Below are 19,512 nucleotides of genomic sequence, written 5' to 3'. Positions count from 1 at the left end.
ACTTCTACTCTGTACATCATGCTATAAAACCTAAGCCTTCTTAACGTCAGTACACTGTCTGGATTAGGGAATCCATTCCCGGAAGTTTTTCATTCCCGGGAATTAAATTGCTGTAATTCCCGGGAAACCGGGAACGGCCAAGCTCGCATATATAACGTGTAAAAGTGTAAAAATTGATCAAGAAATAACAGAGTTATAGTGGAAAATAATTAAGTGGCACGGTTTTTTGGCCCACGGTGTAGTGTTTTGCCAATTAATTCAGTCAACAACAGACCAGCAGCAGTCAGTCTCCCGGCTCCGACTACAACTGAGCACAGTGGACTGGGAGGAATCTGCAGTCTGCAGCTCACGAATGTCGGGACGGGGCAGACTTCATTGACGTCTATCAGACAACCGCTTTGAACAGCCACTTGAAATTGCAATGCATCAGTCTGTTGCATCCGAATTGTCTGTGCCAAGAAACTTGCCATCACAGAATGATGACAAGAAACTTGCTGCATCAGTAAAAGCTATAATGGAGGTGTTTCAGAGCAACAGCAAGTGCAGGTGTTGTTTAGAACAAGTGTATCAGTATCTGATAACTGTGCCACCTACTTCAGTGGAGGCAGAGCGTGCTTTCTCAGCGGCTGGCTTACTCTACACGAATATGCGCTCTCACCTGGACAACCGCACGCTGGACACGTTGTGCTTTCTACGCTCTTATTACCGCAACTAACTAGATACATGTACTTATATGACATGCGGGATTCCCAGTGACCCGACATTTACGCGATAGACATATGAGCGCCGACAAAATACTGCCCATTAAAACGCGGCGTCAAAATCGCAAAAGTTTAATTAAATATGAATTACTAGTTTAAAGCATATATAATAATGTTTATTTTAGAAGTCAATATTATGGAGACACAGCATACAGATAGTCCTTAAGATCACGCCCTGCATATGTAGAAAGAATTGCAGCAAGATGTCTTGATAGTTGAGCGTATTTAGACTTGCTGGCTGCCTGACTGCTGGTAATTCCGCTTTGTATACGACGCGTTATGCCAACCCTCGACTGAGTTATTTGTTCGCGGCATGCCATCAGCAACACGTTCTCGTATGTTCCACATGGTGATAGGAAACAACGGGTTGGCTCATCGATTGCGTCTCAATCGACCAACGTAATTGTCCTCCCAGTAATCATAAACATTCTGGAGATTGTCGGGTCTACTCGCTCAGCTCATCGAAAGCGGACCAAACATCTTCTGGAGGAACGAAACTCAGTGCAATTAGCATCTCTGAATACAGTTATAACATAGCACATAATGTTTACATAATGCGCACGTACGCGTCCCACTCTCTTGGCCTCTCTCACGATTTTGTCGGCACGCATTTGTCGAAAACCAGTTAGCGAGTTTGTCTGTGCTCATTTGTCCGTCTCGGTTTTGTCGGCACTCATATGTCTATCGCGCTTTTGTCGGTGAACCGGGATTCCCGTATTCCCGGGAATGGATTCCCTAGTCTGGATGTAGACAAGACAAATCCACTTCTACATTATTTAAATTTACTTAAGACTGAATAGTTGTTTTACTTCATACGTGTAGCACATTAACATTTACTTACACTAAATTTCTTCTGCCACACTTCTGCTCAAGTCTTTTAAGTTTTCCAAGTCCCTCTGTAATAAGTCGATTGATTCTAGATTATTTATTATTCCATCTGCATTTATCTTCCTATTAATTGCACTATAATACTTTGCTTCATGTATTTGGGACAATCTTGCATTCATTTACACATTACAACTTGCATTAACACTTCATTTAGCCTGATAAATAACCTTTTAATATGGGCCCTTACCAAAAGCCTTCTGAAAAAATCATGATGACGAAGATCACATGCATCAACCTAATCCTATTATTTTGTTTATTCCACATAGAATTCTGGTGTATAACTAAATTACCACCTCCACCATCTGAACCAATACAGACTCTCAGTAACACACCTGTTCCTACCAAGTGATGCTTAATCTTTTCCTTAAAAGCTCGTTCCATTACATTTAAATGTGATGCACGTTAAGCCTTCTAGTTTATAACCTCTTGGATCTACACAATCACCCTTTTTATATAGTGTGATATTTGCTATTTTACAGTCCATAGAAATTTCCCCAATGTGTAGTAACTTTCAAAAACTATATTTTAAGGTTTTACATATGCACTTACTAACCACCTTTTAAACGCAAGGATAAATATTACTTGATCCTAGCAATTTATGTTACTACATCCTTTCTAATTCAAGTACCACATCTTCCTGTACCATTTCCAAACCATTAAGTACCTCTATGACAGTCCTTTTACTGTTAGGAAGTTGTTCACTTCTTTATATGTTTAAAACTTAAAAAATGGAAGTTTAGAACATTTGTTACTTCAGTTTGTTTATATTTTAAACTTGTCCTTAGTGTTCCTGATTCACCTCCTGCTTGACCCTTTGTTTAATACTAAAAAAATCTCTCTGTCATCTTTCGCTGCAATATTTCTAACTGCCTTTTAGTTGCCGTAATATCATTGTTAATGGTTGTTCTCATATGCCATATTTTATATTATACATATACACATACACATACACCAGAGTTATACACCTAACACAGAATTTTGGAATTAACTTGTTCTGAATTAGATGTAAAATGTTTTTAAACTTGTCCCACTGCTCCTCCACTCTACATTTAAAAAGATTACATCACTATTAGATTTTGCTTAATCTTCTCAAAATCTGCCCTACCAAAGGTAAGCTAAACGTTCAGCTTTAGTTTCTGCATATGCACTCTGTCAAAACACCATGAAATTATATTATAGCCACTTGACCCTAATGGTTCAATCACCACCACCTATTCTGGTAATTACAAAAACATAAACATGAGAACAGGTTTCCCCTCTTGTTATTAAAAAAACAGCTGCTGATTAATGCTTTTGTATTTTTCCCAAGTCTGGTAAGTAAATCTGAAACACTCCTCTAATCCTAAACAACAAATATGGTATTTAAACCAGAGTAAACACACAATAATAAGCAAATGCAATTACTTTTCAGGTAGTATCCCAAATTTTACCTCATAGACAAGCTCATGATGAAAGTGCGGAACTTCAAGGTCTCGCAGACAGCGCTCTGCTTCTGATACATCACCAGATATCAGGTACTCTTTCAGCAACAGATTCATCTGAAACAGGTAAATAATGAAGCATTTTGCAAATTTTACAGGTGTATAGTATTGGAGTTGTATAGTAAAGTGAAACAGTTCTGAAAAGAATAAACACAACTATGAGGACTGAATGAATGAATCTGAGGACTGGTAAAGGTATTCAGAAGACATGACACTGTAGTTTTACAGCAAAACTCCATACTATACAAGAATAACATTAATAATCACAAGGCTTCTCCCTTAAACCAAAATGTTCAGAAATGTTTTAAGTAGCAATGTTTTAAGTGGCTATTCAAATGATGGGTAGTGAACAATGATTAGTCAACTGAAATGATTAAGGCTCTATATGGAGACTCTGTACCCAGTGAAGTAATGCATAAATTTGTGATGTGTCAGAAGTCCCTTTTACACAGGTATGCTATCCCAAAATGGTATACGTCCTATTTAGAGGCGAAATATTTTGCTTGGTATACGACCTTTGTTTGGAATACGACTCGTGTGCTAGAACAACACGTGTAGTATACCGGGCGCGCGACTTCAAACAAAAAAAAAAAAAACAGGGCCAAGTTTTAACCTGTACAGTAATCCCTCGCTATATCGCGCTTCGACTTTTGCAGCTTCACTCTATCGTGGATTTTTCGCTGCTTTGTGGGTTCTGCGGACAATGTGTCTTTTTACTTCCTGTACATGCTTCCTCAGTTGGTTTGCCCAGTTAATTTCATATAAGGGACGCTATTGGCGGATGACTGAGAAGCTAACCAATCAGAGCACGCAGTTAAGTTCCTGCGTGCTGAATGCAGTTTTAACCGGGAAGTCTCGTCTCGCTCAATTAGGCATCAACGTGTTTCACTGTGTAAAGAGTTGTGCTCTTTTGTGTTTATCTTTGTGCATAGTCAAGCCCTTCATTATGGCTCCAAAACGACTTGCTACTGCTTCAGGGGCCGTGCCCAAGTGCAAACGGAAGATGTTAACGATTGCCGAAAACGTAAACGTTTTGGATTTGTTGAAGGCTACGATTCTTTTTATTTAAAAGTAGGAAAGGAATATAAGATCTACGGCCGCAGTGTCCTTTTAACCAGGGTGCAAAACGAGTTGTAAGTGGATATAATAAGGCAGTAGTCTGGATGGAATCTGCTTTAGGGATTTGGATTGAAGACTGCCAGAAGAAGAACAACAGCAGTGCTACACAATCGCCTGAAGTGGCTCCTTTGGAAGAGCTGTAACGCTCTCCTTTGTTGTGCAGTAAAATTAAACTCATTATTATCGGACAAGTCATTTTCATTTATTTCATCTAATTGCTTTTGTATTTATGTATTTTAGTATTAAGCAGTGTTTAAATTAATTTATACAACCCCATCAATGTATAATATGCCAATAACAATAGGATTTTTTTTCATGGGAATGAATTAATCATTTTCCCATTATTTCTTATGGGAAAAATTTGTTTGGTATAAGTCCAAGGATCTGGAACGGATTAAGGATGTATACCAAGGTACCACAGTGTGTGTGTATATATAATAAATATAAATAAATAAATAAATATATATATATATATATATATATATATATATATATATATATATATATATATATATATATATATATATATATATATATATATAATATAAATATAATATATAAATAAATAATATATATATATATATATATATATATATATATATATACACACACACACACACACACACACACACACATACACACTCATCAAATTATGAATAAGTATACAGAAAATCTCAGATTAATGTATCTTAATCTCCACAGAGTATTTTTGCAAAAATAAATAAATAAATAAATAAAACATATGTTAAAGGCTAGGAGAGCTGGGATACATTTTTAAAATGCCTTTGTTACTGTTATGTCAACATTTCAAGTACATTCTGTATGTTAATAGACAACACTTTAAGCAACGTGCTGCTGCCCTGAGAAATACATTTTATCATTATAATAGTTTTAGTTATTGTCTAATGAACACATATTATTGATCAATACATTTTTTGGTGCCTGGCCTCTATTGTAGGAACGGATTAAATTTTTACATTACCTCAAAAAAAGGATTAAGCAAAGCAAGTGAAGACTGCTACACCAGCAAATCTATCTATCTATCTGAAATTAGTTACAACTAATCAAAAACGCAAAAGTATGCTATTGAATTTTATTCTTGGTCTTAAAAATGTGTAATTGTCTTCCTGTATTTGCAAAACAACTAATATAAGAGATTAGCATGGCCATGTATACAAATGATTCATTTTCCATTATCTTATGTTAATTGCACCTAACAGGTAAGTATCAGAATACTGTGACTTAATGTTACCATCCATCCATCCATCCATCCTCTTCCGCTTATCCGAGGTCAGGTCGCGTGGGCAGCAGCTTGAGTACAGAGGCCCAGACTTCCCTCTCCCCGGCCACTTCTTCTAGCCCTTCCAGGAGAATCCCAAGGCTTCCCAAGCCAGCCAGGAGACACAGTCCCTCCAGCGTGTCCTGGGTCTTCCCTGGGGCCTCCTCCCAGTTGGACGTGCCCGGAACACCTCACCAGGGAGGCGTCCATGAGGCATCCTGATCAGATGCTCGAGCCACCTTATCTGACTCCTCTCGATGCGGAGGAGCAGTGGCTCTACTCTGAGCTCCTCCCAGATGACTGAGCTTCTCACCCTGTCTTTAAGGGAAAGCCCAGACACCCTGCGGAGGAAACTCATTTCAGCCGCTTGTATACCGATCTCGTTCTTTCAGTCACTACCCATAGCTCATGACCATAGATGAGGGTAGGAACGTAGATCAACTGATAAATTGAGAGCTTTGCATTACGGCTCAGCTCCTTTTTCACCACGACAGATCGATGCAGAGCCTGCATCACTGCGGATGGCACACCAATCCGCCTTTCAATCTCACGCTCCATTCCTCCCTCACTCGTGAACAAGACCACGAGATACGTGAACTCCTCCACTTGGGGCAGCATCTCTCCCCCAACCCTGAAAGGGCACTCCACCCTTTTCCGGCTGAGGAACATGATCTCGGATTTGGAGGTGCTGATTTCCATCCTAGCCGCTTACACTCGGCTGCGAACCGATTCAGAGAGAGCTGAAGATCACGGCCTGATGAAGCAAACAGGACAACATCATCTGCAAAAAGCAGTGATCCAATCCTGAGTCCACCACACTGGACCCCCTCAACACCCTGGGTGCACCTAGAAATTCTGTCCATAAAAGTTATGAACAGAATCGGTGACAAAGGGCAGCCCTGGCGGCGTCCAACTCTCACTGGAAACGGGCTCGACTTACTGCCGGCAATACAGACCAAGCTCTGACAATGGTTGTACAGTGACCGAACAGCTCTTATCAGGGGGTCCGGTACCGCATACTCCCGGAGCATCCCCCACAGGATTCCCAGAGGGACACGGTTGAACGCCTTTTCCAAGTCCACAAAACACACGTAGAATGGTTGGGCAAACTCCCATGCACCCTCCAGGATTCTGCTAAGGGTGTAGAGCTGGTCCACTGTTCCGCGGCCAGGACGAAAACCACACTGTTCCTCCTGAATCCGAGGTTCGACTATCCGACGGACCCTCCTCTCCAGAACCCTGAATAGACTTTTCCAGGGAGACTGAGGAGTGTGATCCCTCTGTAGTTGGAACACACCCTCCGGCCCCCCTTTTAAAGAGGGGATCACCACCCCAGTCTGCCAATCCAGAGGCACTGTCCCCGATGTCCAGGCGATGTTGCAGAGACGTGTCAACCAAGACAGTCCTACAACATCCAGAGCCTTGAGGAACTCCGGGCATATCTCATCCAACCCCGGGGAATTGCCACCAAGGAGTTTTTTGACCACCTCGGTGACCTCAGCCCCAGAGATGGGGGAGCCCACCTCTGAGTCCACAGACATGGCTTCCTCATTGGAAGGCATGTTAGCGGGATTAAAGAGGTCTTCGAAGTACTCCCCCTACCGACCCACAACGTCCCGAGTCGAGGTCAGTAGTGCACCATCCCCACCATATACGGTGTTGACACTGCACTGCTTCCCCATCCTGAGACGCCGGACGGTGGACCAGAATCTCCTCAAAGCCGTCAGAAAGTCTCTCCATGACCTCCCCAAACTCCTCCCATGCCCGAATTTTTGCCTCAGCAACTACCAAAGCCGCATTCCGCTTGGCCTGTCGGTACTTAATGTTACTGTTTATAAATTTTCTGTTAAAAGTTACATAAAGTATACACTATTAGGTTAGGCTGAAATATGTTAGGCCAGGTTGCAGTCTTAATCAGTGCTGAAGCACAATACATTTTTAACACTAGAATCCCGAAGCCTTCAAAAATATTTGCAAAGCCAAGCCACCATACATCCTCTCACACCTCCTTATCAGCGTGTTTATTTTTGTTAATGTGTCAATCAGCACAAGCAGCCTGCCATCACATCCCCCACAGAGGCAGTTGAAGTCAGACGCAAAATTCTCACAGCTTAAGTCTTTGTCTGGGAGTTAGGTGTCTGGAATTGTATAGGGTAAATAATATATTGTTATTTGGAAAACATACATTTCATGTGTGTTTTGTGTCTGTAAATGCTAGGCAAGAGTATGCTGAACACCCAACTAAAAAACTTTTTTCATTGATGACAAAATGTTGACATGAAGTATACAATGTGGGAAGACTGAAGTCCAAATATCCAATAAACACATTCACAGAAAGTTTAACAAATCAAGTTTGTTTTTATTATTTAATAGTAATAATAATAGCAGCTCGCTACTCAAAACGCTAACTGCAGGGAGGACCCAGGATCGAACCTGCAATCTCTTGATTATGAGACAGCAATTCTTACCTCTGCACCAGTCAAGCAGACATGTCTACTTTGTATCGATTGATATTTAGTTTTTACACATTGACAGCAACATGTAACTTGAACAATTTATTTTTCTTCAGTTATATTCTTGAATGAAAGCATACTTGTTTTGTTATACCTTTTGTGAAAGTATGTATTTGATATTTGGACTTCAGTCTTCACACATTATACACTTCACATCAACATTTTATCATTATTACTACAACATGAAAAAAGTTTGTATTTTAGTTATGTGTTCAAAAGTTCTTACCTTGCATTTCCTGTCATCCTACATTTATATATATCGTTGTAGACACGAAAAACACATGAAATGTATGTATTTTAAATAACAATATATTATCTACCCAATACAATTCCAGACACCTAACTCCCAGATAAAGAGACTTCATCTGCCTCAGTGGGGGATGAGATAGTAGGCTGCTTGTGCCGATTGACACATTTGCAAAACAAAGACTGATGAGGAAGTGCAAGAAAATTTGAAGTGGTCCGGCATTACAAATATTTTCATAGGGTTCAGGGATATTAGTGTTAGGCCATACCAGTTAGCCGTGCAGTCACTTCATTCCCATGATGTTCAGTTGCCTTACCTCCTTTATTAGATGTCGAACAGGTCGTTGTCCACCACCCACACCCCATACGTTATCCAGTCGCATAATTCCATGCTTTATTGAAAGAAGCACTGCAGCACGGTCAAGAGCAGCCCTGTTTAAAAAAAATGCATGTATTGTCATTTACCTATAATGAGAAAGAGCTAAAGTTAGCACTGTCTCCTTTAGTATTTACACAAGGACAGATGTAGATTCCAATTCTGTACTGTATTAACAATCACTGTGATACATTATCTTTTCTGCTTTTTTTTTTTTTTTACGGCTATCAAGTACAAAATGATAATATACAACTTGTATATTATAATACAAATCATATTACATCTCTGTATTTGTCATCTTCCCTTTCTAACCCTTCAAGAGACTACTTTCTGCTTTATGTCGATGAACTTGCATAACCATCTTTAATCTTTTTTTTTTTTTTTATAAAAAAGATCAGTGAGTTTTTACATATCCCATCTTATAATTCTGTCCCACTTTCATTCTCCAACTGCTACTTCCCATCATTTGAAAACTTTGTTCGCATAACCTTATTTCAACTCACTCAACTTGTTTAATTTCAAACCTTTCTACCTGCTCTCTTTACCCATTGCCTATCTCCACCCTCACAAACTTTCATTATGACCAATCCTCAGAGTGCTAAACTCCATAACTCTTGGGTATCATAAAAATTTATGTTGTTCCTCATCTTTATTTTGTTAACACTGAACTTTCTCCTTCTCCAGTTAATAACTGGTTTAATGTAAGGTCACTTCTACGTAACTTCTTTTTGGGACAAAAAAGACCTACTATTAAAAACTCCACATTGATTTGGAGCAAGGTTGAAGGTGGAGTCATCCTATAGGATTTAGAACTTTACCACTAGGCTTGTACTATAACAATTAATGTCTCCTCTCCCTGATCATCTTTCATAGTTATCATAGGAGGTCAACATTGTATCTCAAGATCGGATTCCACGCTCCCCTATTCTGCACTTAAATTCTGATGTTGACCCTATAATATAGGCTCTCTACTCACATACGCTCTAGAAATATGGCACAGACGTATCTTGGCTGCTCTTACCCCTATTTTCCACAATCCTACCCTTCATATTAGTGATAATCCAAGTGCTTTTCTAGCCCTGGCCTGTAAGGGAATTCATAATTTGGGTGACAATTAATAAATCAAGTCTGAGAGCATTCCACTTACTATTACTAATATTTCTTCCCTATCCTTTAATTCTTTTTACTTTAACCTACCTTTTAAAGCATGTGAAGTTAAAACCTCATTTCTCTTGCCCACTCCTTTCTATAAATTCTAATTCACACAATCCCCCAATCTGAAACCAGTGTCAATTTATACTTAATACTATGTAAGGCATCTCATCAACCATTACTATCTAAATCAGTGTGGCAACGGCGACCTTCCCTCTATCCCTATGATTGCATGGAGCTTGGTTGTAAAATATCTCTTTGATCTCAAAGTATAAACAGACTCAATTCAAGTTTGTTCACTTTTGATATTCCATCCATCCATCCATTTTCTAACCCGCTGAATCTGAATACGACCACCCTATGCAAACATTATGCCAGTGGATTGATCTCTGGTCTTGTCATTTGTGTTCTTGGAACACATCAGATACCATTGTGCACACTATTTGGGATTGCCCTCAAGTATAGATTTTTAGTCTGGTGTATAATTTTCTTTCATCCATTGTCTCTACTAACATTTCTTCATATACAGTATTTTTACTAATAGGCCACCCTTCACTTAATCATTTTGCCTTTAGGGACAACTGTTGTAAAAGTCCTTGTCACACAGTAGAAATCATCTGATTGCCCCACCTCCACCCCTTCTGCATAGAAACCATCCTTTTTCAGATAAAAAGATTGATAGAATTTTATTTGTCGGAGAGGAAAAGTAAGGGGGTTCATAATTTGTATGTAGAAAAGGAGAATGCTATACAATTTACAACCTATTTTTAAAATTACTGAATGAAGAACATTGGCTAGGAGTTGTACTACTGTAAATAAACCGCATACATAACTGGAATAAAATTTTTTATACCATTCACAAACACTAGCAAGAGGAAGCTTACCAAGAGAAACAATCTGCGATCAATGAATACAGTATATACGCAAAACCGATAAAAAAAAAAATTGGTGTCGATAGGAGAGTCATATACAGCATTTAGAATAAAGATGTGTCTTCACTACTTAACTTCAATTTGAGCAAATTCCAGGTCTTATACAATTGAATACAGGAAAAAAATAAATAAATAAATAAAATACTGACAGGTGTTGTATCTCTACTATAGGGTGGTCCAGATTTAATTATGCAATTTTCATTACACTCTAACTTACTAAGTTTATTACATTATTATTTCAAATCCTGGACCATTGAGAAGTGTGCGAACTGATGATATGAAGAATCGTCTCTGTGCCAAACTGGAATCGTCCCCGCATAAATCAAAGTCCTCCAGATGATCTGGATCTGCATAATTAGATCTGGACCACCCTGTATTTGAAACACATGGAGATTAAATTTCTCTGCTCAGTGGTCCACTAATAATTATTACACAAAAGCTTACCGTACATGATCACAGTCTACCCTGCCTTTGTAGCGATCAAGGAAATCCAGTGGAAGAGCGTGGTCTGCAATTGCCCTGGCAATAAACTGCCCCAACATCTGTTTAGAAACAGCAGAAGATAATTATGACCAAATAACCACATGCAGATTGCAAGAGGGAAACAAACATGTCAAAATTATCATTATCATCAATTGCATTAGTCATTTGCCAAGTCTTAATGCTGGTTTAATTTTTTACATGTAATATATATGATATACCATAAGTATTATGCTCGGTATCCGTCAATAAGGGTGCGTAAATAAAGGCGAGCTTCAAAAGGGCAACTTCAATTGGGCGCAGCGAATAAAGGCAAACGCAACAAAATTATTAGAGAAAATTTATTAGATAAAGGCAATGATTAAACATATAAAAAGGCGAAAGCAAGAATATTAAAACATCCAATTAATTAATGCATGAACTTCTAACAAACTATTTCTAAAGACGAACATTTTCCAATCCTATATTCAGTGCATTTCTATGGAGGAATATTTCGGACAAAATGAAATAAATAAATGCTTAAATAAATAAAAGTACTGTGAAATGTGAGCATAAATAAATAAATAAATAAATAAATAAATAAATGTGTCATGAAATGAGAGCCTAAATAAATAAATATGTCATGAAACAAATGCCCCATTTCCAGTGGCTTCTTTCAGTGCTAAACTAGATAAACAGGATAAGAAAATTAAGAAACTGCTCAATGTCTTCCATTTTTGTAGTGCTTTTCAATACAATATTAAATTTCTATTTCTTAGTAGAACAAATGCTTCCAATGTCAATGGTTGGTATTTTCATTAAATCTTCACACATTAAGTTTAATAAAAGAGTACTATAAAGACTATGTATTACAAAAGCTTCCAGTGACACACAAGGCCTACTCTGATTAATGAAGACAATAAACAGATGTAGAAAGCCAGATGCCCTGACCCCACCAGCATTTGAGGTGGACACTAAATAGAATAGTTGAACTGTTCTGTTGTTCTAATGGTAGTCAACATTTGGCCAGCTTTCTGGACTTCTTTTGTGTTAATAAGAGAAAAAGAAGAGTACTCTGACTGCCCCTAAGCTGCCCCCCTCCTCACACCTCCAATGTTGTAACCTAAGGTGCATGTACCATAAAAGATTGATGCCTGTCTGTTTTCTAATTAGAATATAATAGCTCATTCACTGATTTGGGAGACAGAAACCTCATATTTGAATCTTTGTAGATCAAAAGCACTTACTTTGGTCCTGGAAACTACTTTCCTTAGAGTCACTGCCCCTTCAGTTAACAGGGATTTCATAAAATTAGCTTGAAGAATTGTAACAGCCACTCTTTCAAGCTAAGCTATATTTCAGTGACTGAAGTCCACGTAGGAGAAGCTACTTTAATTTGGAATCTAACCACAGAATTAGGGAATCCATTCCCGGACAGGTTTATCCATTCCCGGGAATTCGGGAATCCCGGGGATGACACAGTGCATAGGCACTGAACGGTTTTAGAACGATCAACACTTATTTTTAATAAAATTACTGCAATATGTTGACACCAATAAAAGACTAACCTTATCTACAAGCAGTTCATGCGGTCATATAAGTACATGTATCTACTTCAGGGGTGCTCACACTTTTTTGGCTTGCGAGCTACTTTTATAATGACCAGGTCAAAATGATTGTATGGGTACATGTGGGATGACCAATGTGTTAGAAGAAAAGAGATCTCAGACTGGACACCCTGTATGTCAATCAAGTGGGAAATGCCATAGGGAGGATATATGATAGACTAATGTTTAAAAAAAAATTTTTTTTGAATGCAACGTGATCTACCTGATCAGATACTGATACACTTGTTCTAAACAATGCCCACGCTTGCCATTGCTCGGAAACACCGCCATTTCAGCTTTTACTGATGCATCCAGTTTCCTGTCATCATTCTATGATGGCAAGTTTCTTGGCACAGATAATGCAGATGCAACAGACTGAAGCATTGCAATTTCAAGTTGCTGTTCAAAGCTGTTGTCTGACAGACATCAATGAAGTCTGCCCTGTCCCGGCATTCGTGAGCTGCAGAGTGCAGACTCTTCCAAGTCCACTTTACTCAGCCGGGAGACTGATGACTGCTGCTGGTTGACTGAATCAATCTGCAACACACTACACCGTGGGCCAATAATCTGTGCCACTTAATTTTCAACTATAACTCTGTTAATTCTTGATCAATTTTTACACCCTATACAGTGGTGTGAAAAACTATTTGCCCCCTTCCTGATTTCTAATTCTTTTGCATGTTTGTCACACAAAATGTTTCTGATCATCAAACACATTTAACCATTAGTCAAATATAACACAAGTAAACACAAAATGCAGTTTTTAAATGATGGTTTTTATTATTTAGGGAGAAAAAAAATCCAAATCTACATGGCCCTGTGTGAAAAGTAATTGCCCCTTGTTAAAAATAACCTAACTGTGGTGTATCACACCTGAGTTCAATTTCCGTAGCCACCCCCAGGCCTGATTACTGCCACACCTGTTTCAATCAAGAAATCACTTAAAATAGGAGCTGCCTGACACAGAGAAGTAGACCAAAAGCACCACAAAAGCTAGACATCATGCCAAGATCCAAAGAAATTCAGGAACAAATGAGAACAGAAGTAATTGAGATCTATCAGTCTGGTAAAGGTTATAAAGCCATTTCTAAAGCTTTGGGACTCCAGCGAACCACAGTGACAGCCATTATCCACAAATGGCAAAAACATGGAACAGTGGTGAACCTTCCCAGGAGTGGACGGCCGACCAAAATTACCCCAAGAGCAGAGACGACTCATCTGAGAGGTCACAAAAGACCCCAGGACAACGTCTAAAGAACTGCAGGCCTCACTTGCCTCAATTAAGGTCAGTGTTCACGACTCCACCATAAGAAAGAGACTGGGCAAAACGGCCTGCATGGCAGATTTCCAAGGCAAAACACTGTTAAGCAAAAGAACATTAGGGCTCATCTCAATTTTGCTAAGAAACATCTCAATGATTGCCAAGACTTTTGGGAAAATACCTTGTGGACTGATGAGACAAAAGTTGAACTTTTTGGAAGGCAAATGTCCCGTTACATCTGGCATAAAAGGAACACAGCATTTCAGAAAAAGAACATCATACCAACAGTAAAATATGGTGGTGGTAGTGTGATGGTCTGGGGTTGTTTTGCTGCTTCAGGACCTGGAAGGCTTGCTGTGATAGATGGAACCATGAATTCTACTGTCTACCAAAAAATCCTGAAGGAGAATGTCCGCCATCTGTTCGTCAACTCAAGCTGAAGCGATCTTGGGTGCTGCAACAGGACAATGACCCAAAACACACCAGCAAATCCACCTCTGAATGGCTGAAGAAAACCAAAATGAAGACTTTGGAGTGGCCTAGTCAAAGTCCTGACCTGAATCCAATTGAGATGCTATGGCATGACCTTAAAAAGGCGGTTCATGCTAGAAAACCCTCAAATAAAGCTGAATTACAACAATTCTGCAAAGATGAGTGGACCAGAATTCCTCCAGAGCACTGTAACTCATTGCAAGTTATCACAAACGCTTGATTGCAGTTATTGCTGCTAAGGGTGGCCCAACCAGTTATTAGGTTCGGGGGCAATTACTTTTTCACATAGGGCCATGTAGGTTTGGATTTTTTTTCTCCCTAAATAATAAAAATCATCATTTAAAAACTGCATTTTGTGTTTACTTGTGTTATATTTGACTAATGGTTAAATGTGTTTGATGATCAGAAACATTGTGTGACAAACATGCAAAAGAATAAGAAATCAGGAAGGGGGCAAATAGTTTTTCACACCACTGTATATGCAAGCTTGGCCGTTCCCGGTTTCCCAGGAATTACAGCCCGGGAATGGATTCGCTACACAGAATGGAAAGGATTCACATTTTTCCTTTAGAGAAAATAAGGCAAAAAGCATAACACCCAAATTGATCTAAGAAAGACTACACAACATCAAGAACACAAAGTACCACTTAACAAAGATAACCACAACCCAACAAAAGCAACGTTCTTCAATTAAACACAGAGTTGATACACAGAAGTGCACACAGCATATGTCATCACTCTTTAAGGCTCTCCATCATAAAACTGCTTTACTTGCGTCAACATAAAATGGAAGCAAAGAGTCTGCTCAAGTCCTGCTATTTTCATATTTGGTACTGTGTCACTAACTCATGATTAATTGCGTTAAGTAAACATCTAGGTGTTACAAACATTTAAATCTGGAGAGAAGACAGCCTCAAGCTTATTTCTAATAGTTTAGCCCTCTCTCATTGCAACACTTCATTAAAAGAAATAATCAGGTGTCTTTGACATTATGCTAAAGTTTTAAAGAGTGAGACCAACAACAAAAAAAGCTTATAAAAACTAGAAACTCCAAAAAAAAATCTTCAAACAAACTACAATCCTGATATACTGTAGGTCAGACCAGGAACTCCAGTCTACAGAGAAATAATGTGGAAGCTTTTCCAAAATGCATCTGTCATTAATTACTGGCACTGCCAAATGCAAAGCCAATAATTAGTTGATTGCTTAATGTTAATCTACCCCTTTTTCCTTCAATACATATGGTATTTCTCTCTATACTTACAAAGTTCAACCAGTTTAAAAAAAAAAAAACACACACACGCACTGTTGTGCATGTTCCACACTTTCAACATTTAAATACTGAAAGATGCAATTCAATACAAATAAAACAACATCTAAACTTTTCAAGGAGCATAAGCAGGTTTGACACAAACAATACATATTTTGTGTGTACATTAATCACTGGTTCTATATTTAAGCAGAACAGGCACAAAATTACGAATAACTGATTTTTTTTATTTCTCAAAACATCCAGTACTATTTCAAAAACAGTTCTATTATAAGACAGGAATATCATTCTTATCTCAATTTGTGATGATAATGGACAATACCAAGAGCAACTGTAAAAAATATCCTGGGAAAAATAAAACGGCTTCCATTATTCTGATAATCACTAGCAGCATATTCCCAATTGATGTACAAGCATTACACATCAGCATACAGAAAGCAAAAAACACCAGGTTTTACTTTAGAAAATACATTAACAGTCTTCACAAAATTAAGCACTAAGCCCATAAAAATGTTACTGTACTGCAACAGCACAATATGCAAAATGGCAAAATGCAAAAGACACATTTTAGAGAGACATTCATCACTTAAGGTTCCATTAGTGTGGGTTCAATCCTAATTTGATTACCATCTCCAAGTTTTCACTGTGGCCAAATGGGTTTTCTTCCCAATTACAAGATGTTTTTTGGTTGACTGGAAACCTTACAATGGTCCAAAGTGAACCAGTGTTTATAGGTTTACTGGATCATTACAGACTTGGGTTGCAAATACACTGAGATTCTTACATTTGTCACTCTAAAGGGCACATGATTCTTTGTATAGCAACATTATCACAAAACTTCTCTCTTCTTTGCCAGATAACTTAGTGCGTGACTGAGTGGGTGTGTTCTGGAATGAATTGGTATGCAGTCCCAGGGTTGGTTGTTATCTAAAACTGGAGACTAAAAGGGACAGCCCCAAGGGCCTTGTGACCCTGAACGTGGTTAAAGTTTTTTATAAAAAAATAAGACAGATGGCTAAAGATATTTTTGAATAAGTAACAGATTACAAGTGTGTAATACAATACCAAATATACCAAATACATTACCAAATACTCATAGTATATTAGAGGGTATAATACTGTATATGTATGATTACTGTTAGATATGCTAAAAAGAAAAATATTGTTAAACATTTTTGTCAAACTAAGGATTCAACATATACAAAAACATAAAAATGAAAGGAGCTAACCTGGGCAGCTTCAGGTGTGTCTAAAATAAGGTCTCCCAGCTCCTTCAACATATTGTCAAAAGCATGTGCAAGTTCTCCATGTGTCAGGACACTGCCAACAAGGTCAGAGAGTAGCCGTGAAGTCATCTCTCGGTGACTGGCCTTGCCTTCTAGAGACAATGAAACAGCTACAGAAGAGACCTTATACTTCTTTGAGCCTAGATTCAACTCCTTCAATAAAGCCTACAAAGAGAAAAGACGAAAAAAAGGTTTTGCTTCAGTATACAATTCTAAAAAGGTTTATCTAATCTGAAAATACACACACATGCACAAAACTGTGACCAACACATCTACTACTTTGTTTTCGTTTTGTTTATATATTCAGTCAAGTATGACTCTCGGCCAATGTATGGATCAATGCTCTTCATTTCTTCTGATCTCTGATGCCTTCTTTCAATTCTGCTATATTCAGAACAGTATCATTCTTGATGGTATTCAGCCATTCTTGGGTCTCTTCCTCTTTTGCCACTGCCCATTCCAACATGACGTCCTTCTCAAATGATCTGATCTGCATGATGTGACCACAGGTGAAGAGTTTTTGATTAGCTATCTTGACTTCCAGTGAGAATTTTGATTGGATTTATTCCAGAACAGCTTGGTTCATTATTCTGTTGTCCACGGAATATGTAAGACGTCTCCAGCACTACAGCTCAATGGCACCAATCCTTTGCCTGTCGGTCTTCCTCAGAGTCCAAACTATTGCACCGACCAATCTACGTTTAGTTGCCAGGATGATGTCTTTGCTCTTCCATATGCTGTTCATACAGACCATCGCATTTCTACCAAGCCATCGCCACTGCAATTCATTTTAGAGCCAATAAAGATTAAATCTTCAACCACTTCAATTTCTTAATTGTTGATCTTGACAATCACATTTTTTGCTGTTGTCATGATCTTTGTCTTGATATTAAGGCACAGTTCAACCTTCTCATTTTCTTTTTTGTCTTTCATGACCGGATGATCGATGCTCCTTCTTATTTTCAGCCAGCTGGGTAGTATTATCAGCGTATCAGAGGTTTCTGCTACCTATTGTCACTAGTTTAAGAAATATCAAATGCCAGTCCCCATACCAATAGGAACTTTATCAAAATGAACACTTTGCCTCCACATACATATTTCAAATTAATACACAGCATGACGCCAAGAAAAAAAATATTTACACATCAATGTGAATTTTGCTACACAAAAATCTATACAAGTCAGGTTCCATTAGCATAAACTTTATTTTAATAGAATCCTCATTTTAACAATTTTTTTTTTTTGGCCCTGGCCTAGGTAAAGTGGCAGTTCTGAGGTTAGGGATCTGAGACAGCATTCGGAAGGTTGCCAGTTTGAATCCCATAAGTGCCAGAAGTGATTCCGCTCTGTTGGATCCTTGAGCAATGTCCTTAACTGGCAATTGCTCCATCATATGTATGATGTTAACCTGCATCAAGCCCTCTAACTTGCAAGGAAAACTTGGGGGCTGACGGCAGGATTGGCACTCCAGCTACTGTAAAAAATATATATCTTAATATCTTCAAAATTAATTACAAAGAAATCATAAAAAAGCATCAAAACATTCTTCTGTTTTTGGCCTTAAAAATGTGATTCAGGAGCTCTGCTGAACAGTCAATTTGATTAATCTCCTTAGCGTTACATTTTTTCTCAAAAAACACGCAAAAAGTATTTTAGCTTGAAAAATTCCGTATTTATTAAATCTAATCTTTCTACTGTAAAACGTGCAAAACATTAAAAATACTAATAAGTGTAAAGAGTATAATGATACAAATAATAATAATATGCTAATATCATATATACTGTCAAAATGTGTTTGTGTGGTATATCTTGAAGTATGGTGAAATACTTAACCAGACATCACAGTTGGGACAATAGTAGCATGATTCCTTCCAGATTTTCTTTCCAGATCGATCAGCTTTTGAACACTGCACATGTGCAACTGACACAAGCATAATCCTTGGGTCTAATGCTTATGCAAGATGAGTCTATAAAGTTGCCCGAGTGACACTCAGGTCTAACACTAAGGTAGTTAAACGTTTGTTAATTGGTTTACTGAATAGTCGTCATACTTTTGCAGCAGAGTGGAGCAAAGCTTGAGAAGGGTTACAACAGAATAGAGGCATTGTGAGCATGTCTAGGGGCAGGATACCTCAACCAAATTTGACCTCAGCTGTACTTGTGGAGCTTTGCAGATTCATCTCAGCTAGATTCTGACAGTCATTTCTGGGTTTCTTGAAGAATGGTTTGACTTCGCTGGCATACTGATGAGATCAAGGATTCCTTTTTGGTTCACCTTTCAGCAAAGTGTAGACTTGCGTTTATGCTACTCAACCAGCATTCAACGTGTTTCATATATTTCCCAAGATTTTACCTATGAGCACCTATATACCATAATCTCAAAAAAAAAA

The 19,512-nt window shown here is 38.3% G+C and overlaps 1 protein-coding gene across 2 annotated transcripts in view; it reads right to left on the bottom strand.

Annotated features, from left to right (window-relative positions):
* The window catches only part of pdcd4a (programmed cell death 4a), a 75,988-nt gene that overhangs the window by 10,614 nt on the left and 45,862 nt on the right, over window positions 1-19,512 (bottom strand). For both annotated transcript variants that reach the window (XM_039751806.1, XM_039751805.1), the window contains exons 6-9: window positions 17,066-17,287; window positions 11,192-11,289; window positions 8,605-8,719; window positions 3,080-3,187 (exon numbers count right to left, since the gene is read on the bottom strand). In XM_039751806.1, coding sequence (XP_039607740.1) covers window positions 3,080-3,187; window positions 8,605-8,719; window positions 11,192-11,289; window positions 17,066-17,287 — 543 coding nt within the window. The remainder of the gene's footprint in view (window positions 1-3,079; window positions 3,188-8,604; window positions 8,720-11,191; window positions 11,290-17,065; window positions 17,288-19,512) is intronic.

The sequence above is a fragment of the Polypterus senegalus genome, chromosome 4 (assembly GCF_016835505.1).
Source record: "Polypterus senegalus isolate Bchr_013 chromosome 4, ASM1683550v1, whole genome shotgun sequence".
Lineage (NCBI taxonomy): Eukaryota > Metazoa > Chordata > Cladistia > Polypteriformes > Polypteridae > Polypterus > Polypterus senegalus.
The sequence above is the reverse complement of the archived record's forward strand: the minus strand, read 5'-3'. Positions and strand labels throughout refer to the sequence as shown.